General features: G+C 35.6%; 1 protein-coding gene across 5 annotated transcripts in view; it reads left to right on the top strand.

Annotated features, from left to right (window-relative positions):
• Nucleotides 1–23,506, top strand: part of CNKSR2 (connector enhancer of kinase suppressor of Ras 2) — a 283,532-nt gene that overhangs the window by 164,535 nt on the left and 95,491 nt on the right. For 3 of the 5 annotated variants that reach the window (XM_018043876.1, XM_018043878.1, XM_018043880.1), the window contains 3 exons: nucleotides 816–949; nucleotides 6,178–6,389; nucleotides 23,016–23,105. In XM_018043876.1, coding sequence (XP_017899365.1) covers nucleotides 816–949; nucleotides 6,178–6,389; nucleotides 23,016–23,105 — 436 coding nt within the window. The remainder of the gene's footprint in view (nucleotides 1–815; nucleotides 950–6,177; nucleotides 6,390–23,015; nucleotides 23,106–23,506) is intronic. The other 2 variants (XM_018043877.1, XM_018043881.1) reach the window with 1 other exon arrangement.

The following is a 23,506-nucleotide window of genomic DNA, read 5'->3' as shown; positions in this document are numbered from 1 at the left end:
CAAATGCTGTGATGCTTAGAATTGGGAGTGTTCATAAGTTAATGCATCCTGATGTATTGCTTAATTCAGTAAATAGAATATCTTAATTAAAAAAAAATTATTTAATAGGTAAATGCAGGCATGAAAATAAGATCTATAGATATACAATTAAAAGTTATTTTAAGCAATGGTAAATGTGTGTGCCTATGACAAGTGAAATGATTGTGTCACACTAATCACCATACTTTTGAAGATGTACCATAAAATGACTTTGAGAAGACAGTACTGTTTATGGAAGAAGTACATTTTCCTAGGGAATATTCTCATATTAGCCTTTCATACTCTATTTTTGTAACATTTTCTGAGAATCTGTGACTTTCTACTGACTTAGGAGTATAATGCATCTCTTTTGGGAAAAGATCTGAAATAATCTTTCTTGTATAATCAGTCAGGATATAACTGAACTCATTCTTTTGGAAGTTAGTCTTTATTATCTTTCTTTCAAAAGTGGGATTCTAACAAACCAAATTCAAATAAGTTTCTAACTGTGAGATAGATCTCTCCATTATGAAACACTGCGTGATATTATTACCTTACAAATAGCTTTAACTGATTATGCCACACAATAAGGTGAGTTAGGAACTAAATGGAAATCTGTTTGTTTTTGAAGATTCAAAGGAATATCCATGTGCTAAATAACATACTTCTTGATTTCAGCCAAGTTCAAAAACTTTGTAGAAATAGATCACTTAAAAATGATAACTATGTGTCATTGTTGTTGTTGTTGTTTGTGTGTTGTTTGTGTGCGTATGTATTTTCTTTTTCATTTTAACCAGCCTCTTATACCTAGAAGTCCCACAAGCAGCGTTGCCACGCCTTCCAGCACCATCAGTACACCCACCAAAAGAGACAGTTCTGCCCTTCAGGATCTCTACATCCCCCCTCCTCCTGCAGAACCATATATTCCCAGGTATCAAACTAACCATCATTTTGTTCTGTGTAGCTTCCAGCCAAAGACTGACCTCAGTGCATGAAAACTGTGAAGTAAATTCTCAAGGAACACCTTGAATATTTTCTCAGTTAAGAATTCTGAGCACATTCTGGAAAAAAAAAAAAAAACATTACATTATAGAGACTGTGGGCTTCCCAGGTGGCTCAGTGGTAAAGAATCCTCCTGCCAGTGCAGGAGATGCAGGTTCAATCCCTCAGTTGGGATTATCCCCCAGAGGAGGAAGTGGCAACCCACTCCAGTATTCTTGCCTCGGAAATCCCATGGACAGAGGAGCTTGGCAGTTCACGGGGTCACAAAAGAGCTGGACATGACTTAGCAACTAAACAACATAGAGACTTGTACTCTAGTTAGTAATAACAATAACCATGATTTGTATTAAATACTCTACATTAAATATTATATAAACATTATCTCATATAATAGGAAATAATAGGAAACTAATATAAAAGTAACAATTTAGAATTATTTTAGTAAGTGAAAAAAAATCAGTGAGGCTCTTTGACAAAGAAAAGAAATCTGAGGTTACTTTGGAGCATTCCATACTTTTCTCTAAATGAGAAAGTTACAGGTAACTTTTATGCCTTCTTAAATGTATGTAATTAGGAAGATTTTTTTTTTCTTGGATGATAATGAGAGAGAGAGAGTGTTTTTCCCCCCAATACCTCTGTATCTACAGTTTCCACTTGGTTAGTTCATTAATGTTTCTTTCAGAAAGTAGAAAGAGTTTGCAAGAGAATGAGTTGCTTTTAAAGCCTATTTTCAGATTTCTGGAGGCTCTATCTCTATTTCATGTTCCAAATTCCTATTTGAAATTCCTGGCAGGTGGAAGAATATAATTCTGTGCCATCATGCATTCTGTCCAAAAGCATTCTGGTTTCCAGCCTGTGGAATACAAAAATTATGGGAAAAGGCCAGCACTAAATGGAGATAATTAATACCAATCACAAAGTATTTGATTCAGTTTTTAAATTAGTTGTGCAGTCATTCAAAAACAATAATTTAATGTCTCATGTTTTCAAGCTATACTTAATATTAAAATTCTTTATTAAATCAAAGCATGGAAATTCCTCTTTTTAATTACTTTTCATTATTCTTTAATACATCTAATGCTTCATTCTATTGGCTATGATGCTACTGACATTTAACAATCTAAATGCTACATGACAACATGGCATGTCTGCAAATCCTGTGTTGTCATCTAGTAATAAAACTACAGCCAATTTTAAAAAACATTTAAGGTCTTTTTTAAAATTAAATGTTGTGAGAAGATGGTTTGTGAGAAGATATAATTTGTTAAGCTGGTGTTTCAAAAATCTTACTAATATATAATTTGTACTCTTATGTTTGATTTACAATCAGTTGTACAGATTCATTCGATATCCTAGTCAACTGTAAGTTGAATTTTAATTAAAGTAGTGTTGGACTTTGAAAATATTCCTGTAAAAGGAACAATAAAAGCATGTGTATTTCAAATAGGAAATGCCTCTTTTGGCTTGTTTTCATTGGAAAGATTTTATTCAGGACAAATGATTATTTAAAAGACCTTATTTGTCAGAGTGCCACATGTCCAGATAAACTCAGAAAACTATTTTTAGCAAATCTCTGCAGTTTTTTTATGTCCTTTCCTTTTCTCTTGGATAGGGAGGAACTTGTAGTAAAGACAATATTTCCTAGACAACATATTTAAAATGTATTTCAGAAGACAAGAGTGTTAAAGAATATAGTTCTGTCCTCCAAGAATATAGATATGTCCTCCATATCTGTGGTGCAGATATGAAGGCAATAGATTGAAGTCAATAAAAAGCTTTAAATATGCTATTTACAAAAACAGGAGAATGTAAGAGACTGAAGTATTAACACCATAGTACTTGTTTTGGTAGTACTGCTTGAATGCTCCATACTTTTCAGGAAAATTCATAATTAGAGTCTCATCTCTCACTTTAATTGATTCTTAGTCTAGCGTGTAATTTAACAGAATGTTCTAACTGTATTCTGAGTCAAATTAGTAGTTACCTAGTCACACAGTCATTTGATATATCAGTTAGAAAATACATATATCAGAGTCCCTTTGTACCACAGCCTCGTATAAATTATCAGCATTTTCTAATTTCACTTGAAGTTATAGTCATAAAAGTTTTTGCATTTGTCATTCTTTTATAGTTACAGCCATGGCATTTTCCCCCTTATTTTCATGATGAAAGATTTATCTAATTAAACTCATCTAAGCATTTCTTTTTTTCTTACATTAAAAACATTTGTCTTCATAGGATAGGCATTTCGGTGATAATTTGAATTGTGAATAATAAAAGCTTTCTCATCTTAAAACCAAAAAACCTTAAAAATGCTAGGAATGATTGTCACATTAAGTAGACTTTTCTCCATGTGATTATCATTCTTCAAACACATTTATTCCGGTAAAAGAATGTGATCGCAAAAGTGACTTTTTCACTGAGAGGGAAAACACTCATATATATGATGTGAGTGAGGTTTAGTCCATTTTTTATTATATGACTATATACAATTTCATTATCAAAGTAGATAGTGAACTTTCATACTTAACCAAAATTCTTTATTTTATCTTGAAAACTAAGGATTTCTAATTCTTACACAACTATGAAGTTTAAGTACTAATTTATCTCATTAATTTTACTATGAGCTATTAAATATAAAGATAGTACAATGAAGCAGTGCAAATATAAAGATAGTACAATGAAGCAGTGCTCTAGCTTTTCATCGATTCCCTTAAACACTTTTTAGAGCAAAAGCGTAGGTTTATTATATTTTGGCCACCTGATGCGAAGAGCTGACTCATTTGAAAAGACCCTGATGTCGGGAAAGATTGAAGGCAGGAGGAGAAGGGGACGACAAAGGATGAGATGGTTAGATGGCATCACTGACTCAATGGACATGAGTTTGGGTAAACTCTGGGAGTTGGTGATGGACAGGGAGGCCTGGCATGCTGTGGTTCATGGAGTCACAAAGAGTTGGACAGGACTGAGTGACTGAACTGATAGCTGTATAGGGCTTCCCTAGTGGCTTAGATGGTAAAGAGTCCATCTGCCAATGCAGGAGACACAGGTTTGATCCCTGGGTAGGGAAGATCCCCTGGAGAAAGGAAAGGCTACCCACTCCAGTATTCCAGCCCAGAGAGTTCCATGGACTGTATAGTCCCCGGGGTCATGAAGAGTCGGACACAACTGAATGAAAAGACAGAATGCAGAATATGAGTACATATACTCATAGGCACACACACTTGTATATGCAAGTCATGTATCAATTAATTCTACTGTAAAGTTTGGTTTTGGTTTATACTTAATTTAGCTTTATTATATGCATTTCATATAGACATTTCTAATAAATCTTCTTTGTTGGCATAAGGCCCCTCTTTCATATCACAATAGAATAAGGAATACCAGCCCTTCCCATTTTCTACCACAGGGTGTATCCCTATAAAGAGAGTGTGGTGAGAATTGAATCACCCTCTGATCTCAGCTACATTAATATTCATGTCACAGGACTGATAGAAACATCTGCCCACTTATAAAGAAGCATAACCTCCAGTGCCCCAGGTTCATTAGGGCTGTTTCCAAGCTAATTGCAGTGTCAGTTTCTTTTTGCTAGAGGTCTGACTTAACAAAAAGTGCCAGGCAATTTGTTCAGGAAAAGTTTTTAGCTAGCCGAAAATACATGTGCCTGGGTTTTATGTTTCCTTCTTCTTAAGAACTGACTTTCATAGTTATAATTTGGTAAGCAGCAACACTTTTATTTAAAAAAATTAAGGAGTGCCAGCTTGCTGATTCCTTCTTGAATATTATTTACTACTTTCTACGTAGTTCAAATAATAAGAATATTGTTCTCTTCATTTGGACAAACCCAACGTATACCTGAGATATAGTATACTGTAGTGTAATAGTATAGTATTTTTGCTGAGCTGAAACTCATATTTTAGAATTGACATTATATTTATAAGCTCATCACCATCTCATAAGACTTAGTAAGTCAATTAAAATTTGGTATTTTTCTCTGTTTTAATTCAGTTTATTCTGTAGAGTTAAGATTTCACCCTTGGCATTTAACATAAAGCTAAATTTTATTTGGTTTGATAGGATTCATGGTTCTGTTTAGGGTAGAACTGGGAATAGAACTTGGAAGAAATAAAATTAATGATCCATGAAGAAAGAAATATTGCATTTGCATTTATAGTCATGTTCTAGAATGTGAGCTGCTCTAATAAAAATTTCGTAGCTGGTTAGTGAAATTATCATAAGATAAACAAAGTTCATTTTAACTAATCCTTAATGGATTATTTCTACTGAAACACCACTCATTATGGGTCCAATTTCCTGGGCTGTGTGATGAATACTTTGTGTGAGTAAGAGTTTTAGGGATCTCATAAATTATTAGAGATTCTTCTCTTCAGAATCCTATAGAAGAAAAAATCAACTTGTCATCATCTTAAATCCCATTCTTAAATTCTGTATATGATCAAGTTTCTCCACCCTCTCTCCCTAAGAAATGTTGCTAATATGTAATGAAATTTTGATATATCCATTTTGAATGAGTTCCAGGAACATATCTTTTTTACTATTAAATTAGACATATACCGTTTAAATACAGAGTGTAATTCTTTACACTAAGGTTATTTTATTAATAACAAACTGTTTGAAATTCTTAAAATACCAGTTTATATAGTGCTAACTTGGTTCTTAAAGTCACAGTATCCTCACAGAGGTGGTAGTTCTTAAATACATCTTTGTTTTTAAGCAGTGCAAATATTACCATGAATCAGTTAGATGAACTGGCAGAAGAAGCCTATATTGTTAGCATTGTTAATATTATACCTATTTTCTTAAGCAGTAAAAGCAATTTATGTGCTGAGATGATTGCTTTTATATGCCATAGTATGGTGAACATCAACTAGAGCAGGAGTTAGATTATCCAGGGTCCATGTCTAGCAGTGTCATTTATTACCTGTGTAACCTTTAGGCTAGTCATTCAACCTCTCTGAGTCTTGGCATTTTTTCCCCCCTGCAAAATAGGAATAATTAAAAATTGCCCTATAAACATCAAAGAAAGTTTGGAAAGATCAGAAGATATACAGGAAGGATATTATTACTACTTTAAACCCTCTGCCATTTTACCTCCCTAACACTTCCCGACATCCTTCTCCTTTACCCTTTCTTTAGGGATGAAAAAGGAAACCTTCCTTGTGAAGACCTCAGAGGACACATGGTGGGCAAGCCAGTGCATAAGGGATCTGAATCACCAAACTCATTTCTGGATCAAGAATATCGAAAGAGGTTTAATATTGTTGAGGAAGACACTGTCTTGTATTGTTACGAATATGAGAAGGGAAGATCAAGTAGTCAAGGAAGACGAGAAAGCACCCCAACTTATGGTAAGAAGTCTTCTCTTACGTTGATGAAGGAGTTTGTCTGGTATGGGAATCTCAATTTTTTTTCCTCGGCTTTTCGGTTGCAAAAATTACCTGAGAGCTTTTGAATCTTTGTAATTGATCTGTTTCTGTTGTGTGCTTCCAAGTGGAATCTCAACAATATAAGGCATGACATTAAAATTTATTCTAAATTTTCCAAAGGTAAGCAAGAATAATTGCCTTCCAAAGGCAGTGTTTTAACTTAACAATACATAGAAACCTTTTTGAATCACATGTAATTTTTGTATATCAGAGGTTGCCAAACTGAAGTAGTTCAAGAGGTTTTTTTTCTTTTTTTAATCAATACTTAACATAACTTACTTAAAATCAACTTTCTGTATTTCTCAGATATTAAAAAAATCTTAGATGGACTTTTCTGGGTAAAATTTCATCTTGATTTTTGTTTTGTTTTTTTTATAAGAAGTGGTAAATTTTGAGTGGATTTTAAATAGAAAGGACATAATATATTTAAAGCAAAGATGGGCCTAAAGTTACCATGTCCCAGGATTTTTTTTTTATCTGACTCCTATTTTTCCATGCATGACCAAGAAAGTAACCCAGAATTGATATAGTTTAGCTGAACCATTTGCAGATAAATTTGCCTAAAGTTAGAGTAGTAAATTCTGTGGTCCTCTTGCAAGAATGAATGGATTTAATTGGAATTCTGTACTCCTTGCTTTCCAGTTTTAGGAGAAGGGCAGGATCCTTGCTGATAAGTGCAGATTTGATCAGTGGAAGCTGAAGAGAAAGAAAGTTGTTTTTAACTTTCTCTTTCTACTTACCTGCCTTACTTTACTTGTTCACCATGGCCATATGCCTCCCTCCTGTGGTCCCAAAATATTGGTCATCACATACTTTATAACTGACACCCTATTTCCTTACAGCTTTTTTGGTAATAATGAGTAATAATTAAGTATGGAAAATTTTGTCCAAAACGATCCTAAGTAATAGAACCCTACCTATCGTGCTGTATATTACTCTCTGTACATGTGCTGTTTTTTCATGTGCTCCTCATTTATACAACCCTGGTGGCACTTATTTTGAACTGTCATAAATTGAAGGTATTTGCACCTTTGCTTTTCTCCACTATTGTAAACTTCTGCAGTAAACCTCTGCCTGCCATCTTCGTTATCCCCACTCCTGCCTCATCACATGAGATTTCTATTTTTCTGCATTCATTCCACAGTACTTATTGACTATATATTATTAGATAGACGGTCAGTTCAGTTGCTCAGTCGTGTACAAATCGTTGTGACTCCATGGACTACAGCACGTCAGGCTTCCCTGTCCATCACCAACTCCTGGAGCTTGCTCAAACAAATGTATATCAACTCTTCTTTTTTTATGTCCCAGAATTTTCTGGCTGTTTTCTACTTGTATTGAAGTAGATAAGAATGTTTAAGGGGAAATTATAGTCACTAGATAAAGTTGATTATTGATAGCTTTATGAAAAATAGTTTACCAAGGCCTTACTTAAATAGCTGTGAACTGTTAGTTCCTTCAGACTATGGTTTAAAGCACCTAGTGCTATCATGTTCCACAAATCATACCTCTTCCAATAAAATAGAATATCATTTAAATTTTAGAAAATGTAGATATCCTATAGATACCTAAAATGTTTTTATAAACAACTTAGGAGAAAATAAATGTATATATACTTAAAAGAGGAATAAGGAAGTAAAAACAAAAGTTCTTTTATTTTTGGATTTGAAGGTGGTTTTTGTTTTTGTTTTTTTAATTTTGAACCTGAAATATAGCCTGAACTTTCACTTAGAGTTACTTTAGAGATACTCCAGCAGAGATTCCCTGGCACGACTGGAAAATTGTTCCATGTAACTAGCAGTTTAATGTATATTTACCTTTTTAAAATCAGATCTTAAGTAATAAAACCTACTTCTCACATACATGAATTTCTGGCCATAACATTCCCAAAGAGTAATTTATCTGTTAATGCATTCAGCTGATATTTGTTGTGTGTATAAAGTCAGCCAGGCACTGGGGATGCAAAGATGAGTAAAACATAAATCTTCCCTGGAAGGCAGCCATAGCCCAAAGGGAAAGAACAAAGAGATGCAGTGCCGCAGCAGCTTTAGGTAAGGCGGAAAGTGCACCAAGTGCTGCAGTAGCATGGGCTTTGAAGTCCCAGTGTCTTCCTGGGAAGTCACATAAATACAAGTGACGTTTATGCTGAGTTTTAAATGATGAATAGTCATCATCCAGGGTTTCTCAATGCTAGTTATCCCTACCAAATACTTGACACCCTCTCAAACCTAGTACTGAGATCTGAGAGTTTATATAAATCTCCCAGCCCATCCCCTAAAGGCCCCAAGTATTAGTAACTTCAACCCTTAATAAGTAATAATTGATGACAACTTCATTTAACTTATAAAATGGTCCCATTATATGGATCCCCAAGTGTGACAATATTTTCTTGGGTTTAAAAATAATGATAATGAAATGCTTGATCCTGCTGAAGTATATAACAAAATAAACCCTGATTGCCAAAAAAAAAAAAGTTCACAATTTATATTTTCTGAAAATGAGAGTAATTTAACTTGTTAGCACTTGTGAAATATTTTAAAATCATTGTATAAGTCCTTTAGCCTTACAGTTCAACTTAGTTCTTCATTGCAAATATCCTTATCTTCCAGTTTGTGGACTTAGCCTCCATTGCTACCTATTAACTTCCCAGTTACCTATTTACTCAAAGAGGTTCAGAGTTATGATTTTAAGAGTCTAGATAGTATTTTGAGAAGCAGAGGAGAAATATAATACAGTTTTTACTGTGTGCTTTTGTCTTCATTCATATTTTAAAGTTAGGTATATAAGACAAAAATTAAAATTTAGAGACACTCTGTTATTAGACTCAGTGACAAAGAAACAGATATAAAGAAGAATATTTGAAAATATCCTAATCATGAACTTTATTTTAAGACTGGAGGTTTATTAAATGCTTTATCATATTTGTTAACCAACTTCTCAGTTTATATCATGGACCCACTATTTGTGAGTAAGAGTGAATTAAAAGATCAGTTATTTGCCCTAAGCCATAAGATAAATACAGTATGGATAGACAGTGGATGGCCTATCTAGAAAATAAGTAAATACTTGTTGAGCTTTTATGTATGCCTTTAAAAAGCACTGGGCTTACGTCATAGGTCAGTTGGTAAAGAGTCCAGCTGCAAGGCAGGAGACCCTGGTTCAATTCCTGGGTTGGGAAGATTGGCTGGAGAAAGGATAGGCTACCCACTCCAGTATTCCTGGGCTTTCCTTGTGGCTCAGCTGGTAAAGAATTCGCCTCCAATGAGGGAGACCTGGGTTCAATCCCTGGGTTGGGAAGATCCCCTGGAGAAGGGAAAGGCTGCTGCTGCTGCTAAGTCGCTTCAGTCGTGTCCAACTCTATGCAACCCCATAGACGGCAGCCCATGAAGCTCCCCCATCCCTGGGATTCTCCAGGCAAGAACACTGGAGTGGGTTGCCATTTCCTTCTCCAATGCATGAAAGTGAAAAGTGAAAGGGAAGTCACTCAGTTGTGTCCAACTCTTAGCGACCCCATGGACTGTGGCCCACCAGGCTCCTCTGTCCATGGGATTGTCCAGGCAAGAGTGCTGGAGTGGGGTGCCATTGCCTTCTCCGCAGGGAAAGCCTATCCACTCCCATATTCTGGCCTGGAGAATTCCATGGACTGTATAGTCCATGGAGTCGCAAAGAGTTGGCACGATTGAACTACTTTTACTTTCATTCTAAAAAGCATTAACCCATTTAATCCTCACAACCCCGAGAGGTAGATAACTAATAGAATCCTTTTATAAATGGGTTAAATATCTTACCCAGCTAGTAAGTGGTAGAACCTTGATATTTGTTGACTCTTATCAGTGTTACCAGCTAACTAAATAATATGAAAATATTTTGCTAAAATGTAGGAAAGTAGTTCAAAAAGGCAAAATGGTTGCCTGAGGAGGCCTTACAAATAGCTGAGAAAAGAAGAGAAGCTAAATGCAAAGGGAAAAAGGAAAGATATGCCCATTTGAATGCAGAGTTCCAAAGAATAGCAAGGAGAGATAAGAAAGCCTTCCTCAGTGATAATGCAAAGAAATAGAGGAAAACAATAGAATAGGAAAGACTAGAGATCTCCCCAAGAAAATTTGAGATACCAAGGGAACATTTCATTCAAAGATGGGCGCAATAAAGGACAGAAATGGTATGGCCCTAACAGAAGCAGAAGATATTAAGAAGAGGTGGCAAGAATACACAAAACAACTATATAAAAAAGATAACCATGATAACCATGATGGTCTGATCACTCACCTAGAGCCAAACATCCTGGAATGCGAAGTCAAATGGGCCTTAGGAAGCATCACTACAAACAAAGCTAGTAGAGATGATGGAATTCCACTTAAGCTATTTCAAATCCTAAAAGATGATGCTGTGAAAGTGCTGCACTGAATATGCCAGCAAATTTGGAAAACTCGTCGGTGGCCACAGGACTGGAAAAGGTCAGTTTTCATTCCCATCCCAAAGAAAGGCAATACCAAAGAATGCTCAAACTATTGCACAATTGCACTCATCTCACACACTAGCAAACTAATGCTCAAAATCCTCCAAGCCAGGCTTCAACAGTATGTGAATCATGAACTTCCAGATGTTCAAGCTGGATGTAGAAAAGGCAGAGGAACCAGAGATCAAATTGCCAACATCTCTTGGGTCATCATTAAAGCAAGAGAATACCAGAAAAACATCTATTTTTGCTTTATTGACTATGCCAAAGACTTCGACTGTATGGATCGCAACAAACTGTGGAAAGTTCTTATAGAGATGGAAATACCAGACCACCTTGCCTGCCTCCTGAGAAATCTGTATGCAGGGCAAGAAGCAACAGTTAGAACTGGACACGGAAAACCAGACTGGTTCTAGACTGGGAAAGGAGTACGTCAAGGCTGTATATTGTCACCCTGCTTGTTTAACTTCTATGCAGAGTACATCATGCGAAATGCTGGGCTGGATGAAGCAAAGCTGGAATCAAGATTGCTGGGAGAAATATCCATAAACTCAGATATGCAGACGACACCACCATTATGGCAGAAAGTGAAGAAGAACTAAAGAGGCTGTTGATTACAGTGAAAGAAGAGAGTGAAAAAGTTGGCTTAAAATGCAACATTCAGAAAACTAAGATCTTGGCATCTGGTCCCATCACCTCGTGGCCAGTAGATGGGGAAACAATGGAAAACAGTGAGAGACTTTATTTTGGAGGGCTCCAAAATCATTGCAGATGGTGACTGTAGTCATAAAATTAAAAGATGCTTGCTCCTTGGAAGAAAAGTTATGACCACCCTAGACAGCATATTAAAAAGCAGACATAGTACTTTGCCAACAAAGGTCTATCTAGTCAAAGCTATGATTTTTCCAGTTGTCATGTATGGATGTGAGAATTGGACTGTAAAGAAGGCTGAGTGCCCAAGATTTGGTGCTTTTGAACTGTGATGTTGGAGAAGACTCTTCAGAGTCCCTTGGACTGCACAGAGATCAAACCAATCAATCCTAAAGGAAACCAGTCCTGAATGTTCATTGCAAGGACTGATGCTGAAGCTGAAGCTCCAATACTTTGTCCACCTCATGAAGAACTGACTCATTGGAAAAGACCCTGATAGTGGGAAAGGTTGAAGGCAGGAGGAGGAGGGGACGACAGAGGATGAGACAGTTGCATGGCATCACATGAGTTTGAGTAAGCTCTGGGAGTTGGTGATGGACAGGGAAGCCTGGTGTGCTGCAGTCCATGAGGTCACAAAGAGTCGGACACAACTGAGTGACTGAACTGAAGTGAGGAAAGTAGTTTGTCAAAATTTCATTACTCCTTCAAAATTCAAGCATCTGATTTCAATCAAGCAGAACTAGGTCTAATTATGTATGTTCTTCTATATGTTTTGTATTTCCTGGCGCTACAGTAAACATGCATTCACATAGACATGGCCCTAACACACCGTAGGAAAAGATAGCTGAAATGAGGGGTAAAGTTAGCAACAGTGTGTTAGGCTCTTTTTAAATGAGAAAGTGTAAATGGGTTTTACTTTCCTAAAAAGATAAACAAGAATGATTCCTGGAAGTACGGATACAGTAAGGGAAACAACCTAGAGTAGTGATTGCTGGTATTGGCTTTATAATCAGCCACATTTGTTAATCCTGTCTGCCATCTAATTACTCCAATATGACTTTAGGAATGTTACTCTAGGGCTCAGTTTCTCATTTGTTAAATGAAGATGATAATATCTGTCTCATAGACATTTTGTGAGAATTTAATGACAACAGACTGTAAATTGACTAGAAAGTGCCCAGTATGTGCCAGATATTTATTTTCACTGCTTCGTTATTACATAGAAACTTTAGTGTTGCTGAGAGAATAGATCCTAAGTGTTTTCACCACATATACAAAAAAGGATAAGTATTTGAGCTGATAGATGTGTTAAGTAGCTTGATTGTGGTTATCATTTCACAGTGTATATGCATAATATCAAATCATCATTTTGTATACCTGAAATGAATGCAATTTTTATTTGTCAATTATCCCTCAGTAAAACTGGAGGGAAAACAATCAAAGAACTGAAATACTTCAACATGTAAATAATGTTAATAATAATAAGAGCCATTTAAAATTCTTTGAAGAATAAGATGGGATGAATAAACAGAAAATTCAAGGAAGAAAAGAAATTGTACTGTGAAAATAAAAGGGAAAAAAGGATAGCATTGAATTACTTTAACTCTTTGGTCTCATCTGCTCATGCTTCAAAGGCAAAGGTTCAAATTGGATGAGATTAGTTGCTTGGTGACTTTTCAGAATGATAGTATTTCCCATCAGCTTTCTTTTTTCACTCTTCACAGACTCCTTGCTCTTGTTGCTCCATCACAGCACATTTCTGTGCATATAAACCTGCTAAAAGGTAGACACAGTTGGCTGAGTCCCTTTGTGGTTATGACTGGTCATGTTTTCTAAAAATAGGACAAAAACATATTTTTGACAATAATATTGTAGAATAGTATTAGTTTGAAGAAATTCAGACCTTTTCTGATTTATTGAAAATTAAGGACCTCACAGAAAGCACACAAGTGAATGCAAGGTTGGTATTTTACAAGTGTTTCTCATAAATGTTATCTGTCCACAGTGTGCAGTGAGGAAAATTAATTTCTATATTATACCTGATCATTTTCCACTGGAGTAGTTGGAACAAGAGAAAACCAAATACCATGTCCTTTTTAGCTACATAAATAATACATGGCTTGAAGTGACCTATAATAGCATGATGAAGGACCTATGGGCAGTGATACTGGGAACTGAACTTTATCATTGTGAGGTGAGGATATGGTCTGAAGGTTCTAGGGTCTCTCATCATACTTCAAAATCACCTTTCTCTGTCGTACAACTTCATTCTATCTTTTGGGCAGTTGAATTACAATTAATAGCATTATTTCAAACATTTCTTAAAGATATGCAGAATACATTCACAAATGCATTTCCAAATGAAAGCTCGTTCCCTCTCCTATGTTTTTTTAGTATAAATTGTCTTTATCAAACAATAGCCCAACTGTTATTCATCAGCTATTAGAGACAAAAGAAAATGAGATTCTAATCACAAGAAATTTCTGTGCTCAAGTAAAATGTACTACTTGCAAAGCAAAACTAAACAAAGTACAAATTAGTAAATCAAAAATGCAGAAATATGAGACAAGTACTGTACTCATAGGAATTCTTATTCTTTAGGACTTACTTAATACATTTCATAAAGACTGCATGTTGGTTAGCTTCACAAAAGAATTTTGACTATCAAGCTGATGGTGATAAGGGAGCATGTAACTGATGGAAAAGTAGTTCAGCAATATTTTGGCATAGAAATAGAAAATAGTCTAAGGTAAAATTTGGAGTAATCATCTAGGGAAGGTGCTCTTTCTTCATCTCTATAATTTTACTGATTAAAAATAGAGCATGAGTTTTGAGGTCAGATAGAGCTGAATTTGGTGCCAAGGCTTGGCCTTTAATAACTGATTGACCTTGTACTTGAGAGTTAGCCTCACTGTACTTTTGTTTCCTTATCTGTAAAATGGGATAGCAGTACTACTCACAGTATTTTGATGAGGATCAAATGAGTTTTATGAGGATTAAATATATGCCAAGTACTTAGCACTGATTTTGCCTCATAGAAAGTACTCAAGTAATGGTGCCTAAATGGCATAGTAAATCACTGCTGCTCATAAATAAAAGTGTCTCAAAGATTGTGAAGTGCTGATGGATCAAATTAATACTTCCTCCTTTCCTGTGGAGGGACTCAATGACAAACTAAAGGAACGGAAGTATTCCCAATAACCAACCATTTAAATCATGCCTATGAAAAGAAATAGTTTGCTTGTTTTTTTCGTTTGGTTTTGAAAAGTAGAAGGAAGAACGTCAAATAGCTCATAACACTAGAAACCTCTGTGATACTAGTTTTCTTTTTAAGTTCTGTTACTGAAATCATTACTTCATATGTTAGGTATGTTTAAAACAATTTAGACTCTGCACATTTTTAAAGTATAAGATTAACTGCTTTTAAAAAAGGATAGAGAAAATAATATGCTAAGTAAATTGAATAGTTGGAGACTTTCAAAAAAGTGAAATCTGGCAAGAGGAAACCAAGTAATAGATAACAGTAAGATTAAGGGGGAAAAAAACTTTTAATAAAATTCTAGAATATTAATATGTAGATAAAAAGGAAGAATTAGCAAACCAACAAAGTTGATGCAACTATTAGAGAAAAAGAGAAACATCTTTAAATGAATTAACAGAAGGATAGGAACTAAGTGAATTAGTGCTTCGCTTAAAGACAAAATGGGAAAACCAAAAATAGAAATAAACCAACTCAGGAGATTCGCAACTGGGTCAGTATTGTCCCCTAGGGGACATTTGGCAATTTCTGGGAACCCTGGTAGTTGTCATAAATGGACGTGGAGGTGCTACAGGCATCCAGTGAGTTGAAGCCCAAGATGCTCTTAAACATCATAAAATGAATAGGACACCCCTCCCCCCAACAATAAAGAATGATCCAATCCAAAACATCATGAGTGCTACTGTTGAGATACCCTAGCTAAATTAAGAAGAATCGGTTGTCGACAAATACAGAGTCAGATATTTACGACTCAAAAATTAAAGAAACCTTCTATGACATAGGGCCAATTGCCTTTTTCTCTCACTCATACAATCTGGGAACTTACTGCTCTGAAATGATAAACCTACATTTACTCACACTTAGCATATTCTCTGGGCAGAAATAATACAAGCTTGTGAGTGTCTGAGACGACTTACCCAGCTCTACAGTAGAAAACCTAATCATGGCATCCCGTGGAGCAGGAGGGAACTGTCCCTAATTGAAATCAGAATGTACTAAATAGCAGCCAGGTGAAATTTAAATAGAGTGGTTGATGTTTGCTTTCAAATCACAATGTGGCTTAAATAATCCAGCATTTTCTTATGTATGTTCTTCAGATCACTACTTCTGAAAGAGATTCTTTGTAAAAGAAGGAGATTATGTGGTTAATTAAGATTGGGAAGCTCTGCATATTTTACCCCCCTCTTGGAGATTATTACATGCACATTAGCATACTAAAGGCTTTGAAAATCTTGGTTTCCCAAATGTATTTGTACATTGCATCTTCTTTGGTTTTGGTCACAAAATACCTCCCAATGTAACTGATGTTTGATGGCATATATTTTGACAAAAGCTGATACAGTCTTGCAGCTTCTCCTAAAGACCCATATACCAATGATAAAATTTAAGTTGCAAATTGCTGACTTAACAGAAATCCTCTATTCTTAACTTGAAGTCTGCTCCAGCAGACAGCTTGTTGAATGTCATCTTCATTTTTATCATGCAGAAAAGCCATTTTCTAAAGTAAATCTTATTTGTGATGAAAGTCCAAACTAAGATAATAAATACTAACTGGAACGATCAGTACATGGCTCCTCATAGAATTACTTTTATCACAGCAAAACAGTTTGCTGGAATCATGGAAGAAATAGATCCCTGGGGATAGAAAATGTCAAGTGTGATATCCAATCTTGTTAAAAGCAATGACTAAAAATTATACACTTAGTATCTTAATGACTGGAAACATTAAAGCAAATAATTAAAACAATAGCCATTTAAAAGTATACATATGACAACCTAACATTACTTTATAAATGATACATCATGTCAAGCCAGTTTATTTTCCATCTTGGTTCAGGGATGGATAACAAACACAGTTACAGCTACAGTTTATGTTCGAATCTTCTACGAATTCTTTGCCTAGCCTTTAAGAACTTTTTGCAAGAGTTGCAAACTGGCTGGGAGTATAGTTGTTTGAAAAGCAGTAATCATACATGTCAGTGAATTATTTTTGAAGAAAAATGAATTGAATATTTGTATAATGCAGTGGCCTTCAACTCATCACTGAGGCAACTTAATATAATGAAGTTACAAAGTCTACGTTCACAGGCTGACTCCAACATTGATTATCGATGAAATCCTAAGAAATTAACTGGGTGTGTGTCAAGTTTTTCATCTCTACCTTTTTAAAAAATAGTTTGCTCTGTTGTCGTATTTAACTGGAAAATGGCATGCTTTTAACCAAATAATATTTACCCCACATCATCCTTCTTTCCCACAACTGTATTGCTGAGCACAGCAGGAGGCAAAAGTATTTAGCATAGCTCATTGCTTTTTTACCCACCAGAGCCTTCAGAAGAGAAGCCAGAACTGTTTTGCCACTTAGTATTTAAACCACTGAATTCTTCCCAGACCTCCCACATCCCTCTAATGTAGAGGAATAGTCTCTATGCACAGTGGCAACATTTCAACTGAAATAGCCTGCCTTTCTGTACTCCAGTGTGTACAGCACATTTGCTTTCTTGGCAGAATGTAATTTGGTTCAAAATGTAATTCGCCTTGGAATCAAGTGTTCAAAATTCCCTATAATTTTTGATGTGGTTCAAAATTTTCTCCTTCAACAATTTTTATGTGACTTCCCATTTAAAGTCTAGATCACTTTTAGGGAGCAGTAAGAAAATTCACAAACAAGATGTAGCTTATTCTTTGAAATGATATTTTAATTGTTTTGCTTCTCTATTAATGCAACCAAAAAGATTTCAGGTTAATAATCATCAGGTTTGTATTTGATTTATATTGTTAAAAGGTGTTAAATCCAGTACTTAAATAATCATCACATTGTGATGTTTACAAGCCAGTTTTTCTCCCAAACTCTTTTATCTAGAAGTGAAATTTTAAAAATATGGCCCCAGAGATCAAAGTGCCCATTCTTACTTATTTTATTAGATCCAGATATGTTGCCTTTATCCTTTAAAAAGTACTGACTTTCCATTTAATTCAGTTTTACTCCTCTTTAAATGTGTGATTCTCTACCTTAAATAACCTCGGGATGTTTTCCTAGAAATGCAGTCAACCATCTGAAAGTAATTTTTCTGTCTGGTATGTGGGGAGTTTGATGGGTGTATGTGACATGCTTATAGCTTAACATTCCTTACTATACTCATTTTCATCAAAATATTGGCTAAAGTATTCAGAACAGATGTGTATATGTGTGTGTGTGTATTTTTCTAGGGAAAGCTTCTTTTGTGAGCAATTAAAAGGTACATCAGACATAAAGAGAAATTTCTCTGCAGCCTTTTTTCCCCCAATTCTTTGGCAACTGTAATAGAGAAAATTACTTCTCAGATGCTGTATATCATCCTGAAATGTAATGATTTTAGCATGTTGGGGCCAGAGTTTTAAAAATGTAGGGGAGGGATACGGCTGAAAAAGGCAGCAATTCAGTAGTATTTCAGCATGCACCATTGGTAGTTTAATATGGAGATGTTTCTAGATAAGAAATCAGGAGGCAGGATTTCTAGTTCTGCTTGATTAGCACACAGCTCTGTCAGGCTCAATTTGTTAGAATAGTGAAAGTGGTTGGTCAGAAAGGGAGGGAAAGTGAGGGGGAGGGGGGATGGAAAGCTGACAGGAAGAAAGGGAAAGGAAACTTTGAAAATAGAAACTAACCATATAGCTTGGACCATTTTTAACTCCAATGTATGAGGAAGGTCCCCTATTTACTTTCTTAACAGGTCATCAGTTAACAAATATTGAGCTGTTAACTATGTTTAAGTCATTGTGGTAAATGATAGAGATACCATGGTGAACAACAGAGAAATTTCTGTTCCCTTGTGAAATTTACATTCTAGAATGGTGACAGAATTCAAGCAACTAATTTAATAAATACTTGACTATAAGTGACACATTATGAAAAAAATTATGAAAGAAAAACAAATACAGAGAAATCCAACCTAGAACAAGTTCAACAAGAATATCCCTGAGGAAATGACATTTTTGCTGAGCTCTAAAGTATGCATTTGAGTTTAATAAGAGAAAAGGAGACAAAAACCAGAGAAAGATAGTATCCTGGGCGCCAAGTGAAGAACGTATTTCAAGAAAAGAATAATCCTCTGTGTCAAATGTTGCAGATAGATAAGAAAAGTCAAGGGTTCTGAGAATTGTCTTTTGGATTTAGCAACATGGAAGCATTAGTAACCTTGACAATAGTAGTTTTAGGGGAGTTGAGGGGCAAGATCTTAACTGGAGAAGATTCAAAAGAAAAGGAAATTCTGCATATAAGTGAGATCATACAGCATTTGTCTTTTGTGCCTGGCTAATTTCATGTAGCATATGTCCTTCAGCTTCATCCACGCCATCACAGACAGCAAGATTTCCTTTTTATGGCAGAGTAATATTCCTCTGTGTGTGTGTGTGTGTGTGTGCGCGCGCGCGCGCGCGCGTGCTCATGCACCACGTTTTCTGTATTCATTCATCTGTTGATGGACACTTGGATTGTTGACATATCTTAGCTATTGTGAACAATGTTACAATGAATGTGAACTCTTGGAGATACTAATTTCATTTCCTTTCAATATATATCCAGAAGTAGGGTTGCTGGATCCTACAGAAGTTCTCTTTTTAATTGTTTGAAGAACCGCTGTGATGTTTTCCATTATATACACTTGAATTTTGCTAAGAGAGTAGATTAGATCTTAAGTGTTCTCTGGGAGAATGGGAATTCTAACATGTATACTGTCATGTAAGAATTGAATCGCCAGTCCATGTCTGACGTAGGGTGCAGCTTGCTTGGGGCAGGTGCATGGGGATGACCCAGAGAGATGTTGTGGGGAGGGAGGTGGGAGGGGGGTTCATGTTTGGGAACGCATGTAAGAATTTAAGATTTTAAAATTTAAAAAAAAAAAAAATTAAGTGTTCTCACCACATAGTGGACACAGTCATACATGCACACACAGACGGTAACTGTATGAGGTGAAGGGTATCGTAACCTGCTTGTGGTAATCATTTCACAATGTATGTGTGTGTATACATACAATCACATTACATACCTCAAAAAGTCATTCTGTACAGCCTTAATGTGTAAATTTTATTTTTTAATATAAATTTATTTATTTTAATTGGAGGTTAATTACTTTACAATATTGCATTGGTTTTGCCATATGTCAACATGAATCTGCTAATATTTCAATAAAGCTAGGGGGAGAAAGAGGAGAGAAATTGGAGACTGAAAATCAAAGTGAGACTTCTAGGAGCTTTTCTTAGGGGACCAGAGAAAGGGGTTGTGGGGTGGCTGTTAGCGAAGAGAGGTTTGTTTATTTTTTAAGACTGTAGACATTACAGCATGTTTGTACGCTAATGGGAATCACGGATAGAAAGGGGAAATTGATGCTACAAGAGAAAATAAGGTAGAATTATTCAAGAGATGCTCTTGAGTAAGAAAAAAAGGAGTAGGATCCAGTGAACAGCCCAGTAATCTCCCCAATGTCTAGCATCCTTTCATTCAAGCGTTCAAAAGAAATTTAGTGAATACCCACTCTGGGTCAGAATCCTTGCCAGGAACTTTCATAACAAAGATATATAAGACCCAGTTCCTGCCAAAAAGCAGAAAAAACTATAAACAGAAAGATAGAATACAGTGTAATTAAGGATCATGTATACCAAGGAGCTAAGGGAGCCCAGTAGAGCAAGCAGTTAACTCTGCCACAGAGCACCGTAGCATGTGTAATAGCACTGAAAATACTTTATTGGCTAAGGAAAAAGTCAGTTTATTTTCAGACAGTTTTGTACACTGCTATTAAAGCATAGCAGTTTCATATTGAAACAGTATTTGATCATTGTAAGGCATTCCATTGTTGTCAATATTCTTTTGTTTGTTTGTTTGTTTTTTTAGTAGATCACCAGGTTATTATAAAGGATATAACATGGGAACAGCTGGATGGTATACATGCATAGTGCAAGACATGTGGCAAGAGCTAGGAGCTTCTGTGCCCTCCCTAGGGTGCCACTCTCCTCAACTCTCCTTCTGTTCATTGCCTGGGAACTCTTCAAACCCTGTCCTTTTTATTTGTATGGAGATTTTGTCGTATAGGCACAGTTGACTAAATAATTGATCGTTGGTAATTAAACTCACTCCCCAGCCCCCTGCAGTCTCTAGAGGCTGGGAGTAGGACTGGAAATTAAAATTTTTTTAATTAATTTTTAAATTTAATTTAGTAGATCTTTATTTTTTAATCATTTTTTAAATCGAAGTGTAATTTACAATGTTTTGTCAGGTTTTGGTGTACATCAAAGTGATTCATCTATATATATATTACAGATTATTACAAGATATTGAATTATAATTCCCAGTGCTAAATATTCTTTAAATTATATTTCGTGTTCTGTTTGTGTTTAGTTGCAGCTAGATATAGTTCATCTTTTTTAAAAAGCTACTTGCCATTAATTTCAGAATAAAATTCAAACAAAATCCTAAAGTATCTATCTTTGACCTTTTCTACATTTATTAGGCTACAGTAAGAAATACAGTGTACAATTGGTACCTCTATAGAGATCCTGGTTAGAATGCTCCAGATGTGCAACAGATATGAAAAGCCAAGTAACAGAATAATTTAACTATGAGACAGTAGCAGAGAGATATTGCAAGGCTTATGATCACGTGTCACCTACATCAGCTCACCCAGATTCTCTCTGTAAAATTGCAGAGATCTATCCCATGAAAATTTGGAAACTGAAGTGATCATTTATGAAGTCGTTTGCACACCTTGTAAGGAAGTCACTAAATAAATACTTCATTTGTGGGTCATTAATAATTTTGTCATGTCTAGTTCATCCTCAAATTTCAAAGAGCTTAGTAAAATATACTGAATAAACTGTATTGGAAAAATGCCATTAAGTTGTCACATTTTTCCCTTAACAACATAATGAGAAACAAGTATCTTAATGGATTTTTTAATGAAATATGTGGAATGTCTGTAACAATTTGATTGTGAAATTAATCTAGCCAAGGGGGAGAGTGACAAGACCGTACTGTGGCCAAGAGGTGTTGAAAGGTGGGAAGATTGGTAGATTAAAGGAGAAATTGTTAGAGTGCTGTGGAGGATGTGCTAAAAACACAGGTTTTAGTTGAAAAGTGGGATACTGGGAAGAATTACTGCCTTTTCAGGTGATCAAGATTAAGCATATGACCACTAGAATGGATGGAGAGAATCTCAAAAAACTGAGAGGCCAGAATATGAGTGGGTGAATACTGAAGTTACCAAAAGTTATTGCAGAAGTACTATTTGAATGCCTAGGTTTGAACCCTGGTACTACACACTTACCAACTGTGTGTCCTTGGGTAAATTGCATACTCTATCCCAGGCCCTTCCTCTGGTAAAATGAGTGTAATGGTTTATTTCTTATAATTTTGAGAATTAGGTGTTGTCCTAGATGTCCTTTTGAAACTTGTGAGTGATTTTTCTTTTGGCTGTTTTGTGCTTCACACATTTTGAATTGATCAGAAATTAATTAATCATCCTCACCAAAAAGCTATCCTTAAAGTCTATGTCATAAGTTCTGCTTGCTAAAATAAAATGCTGTTTAGCAAGAACACAGACCCAGAGGAAAATGGGACAGACCAAAGCAGTGATTACTTGAATCTGGAAACTAGAGTTCATAATAGCAAAAGAGATGCTCAAGGGCAGACCCAGCTTTAGGCCGTAGAAAAGAATCTAGCCATGTTGCTGAAGCATGGTAGTATCTAAAAAGCAGATAGGAATTAGGAAGCAGTAAAGATGAGAAGTTAATACTGTGTTCCAACCTTAAATACAAGGGGCTACTGTCTTGAAGATTGGCTATCAAAATAAAGATATTTGAGCATTGAGGAATAAGACAGATCCAGTTATAGAAAATGAAGTCACTAAAATAATGGTCCTCTTTGTAAAGGACCACATTCTTAAAGTCTGGGGCTCCTAAGAGAGCAAACCTAGGCTGTTCTGTATTACTTATAAAAAGTGCCTTAAGTTTGCATTATCACCTGGCCAATTGCCACAGGCAGTTTCACCTTCTGGCTCAAAACACACATATTTTTCATCTTCACAAATGCCAACCATAATGTTGCATATGAGTGAGTGTGTTTTGCAGACTGTAGCTAAAAGTCAGTTTAAGTTTGAGCAGACATGGGGAAGAAAAACAATGTGATGTGAATTTTGTTCTCTGTGTTTAGGCAAGCTACGACCTATATCTATGCCAGTGGAATATAATTGGGTGGGGGACTATGAAGATCCAAATAAGATGAAGAGAGATAGTAGAAGAGGTAAGTGTTCTAGAATTTCAGTGTAGGCTGGGTTGTTGAAACAAAAAGCAGATTTAAATGTTTTTTTACATAGGATGTTATGGCTTCAGTGAAAAACTATTCATTCTCTTATTGATTTTTATGATACACCCAAACCAATTCAGACCAACCCTCAACTGTCTTGATCTATTATTAAGTAAATATCTCCTCTGAATGCCTGCTAAGGGATTTAGGGTAGATAAGTACAGTGTTAAAAAAAGTAATATCTGTTATTTGAAATTTAATACTTGGAAAACAAGGTCAGAAGTGTGAAACTGCGTAAAATAATTAAGTTCAACGAATAGGAAGTGTTTGTGATCAGTCCCCATTGGTCCACAATGCCAACCTCACTATTTTTGTATTAATATAACCTTAAAATGAGT

The sequence above is a fragment of the Capra hircus genome, assembly GCF_001704415.2.
Source record: "Capra hircus breed San Clemente chromosome X unlocalized genomic scaffold, ASM170441v1, whole genome shotgun sequence".
In the NCBI taxonomy this organism is placed as follows: domain Eukaryota; kingdom Metazoa; phylum Chordata; class Mammalia; order Artiodactyla; family Bovidae; genus Capra; species Capra hircus.
This window is presented reverse-complemented; position numbering and strand designations above follow the sequence as displayed.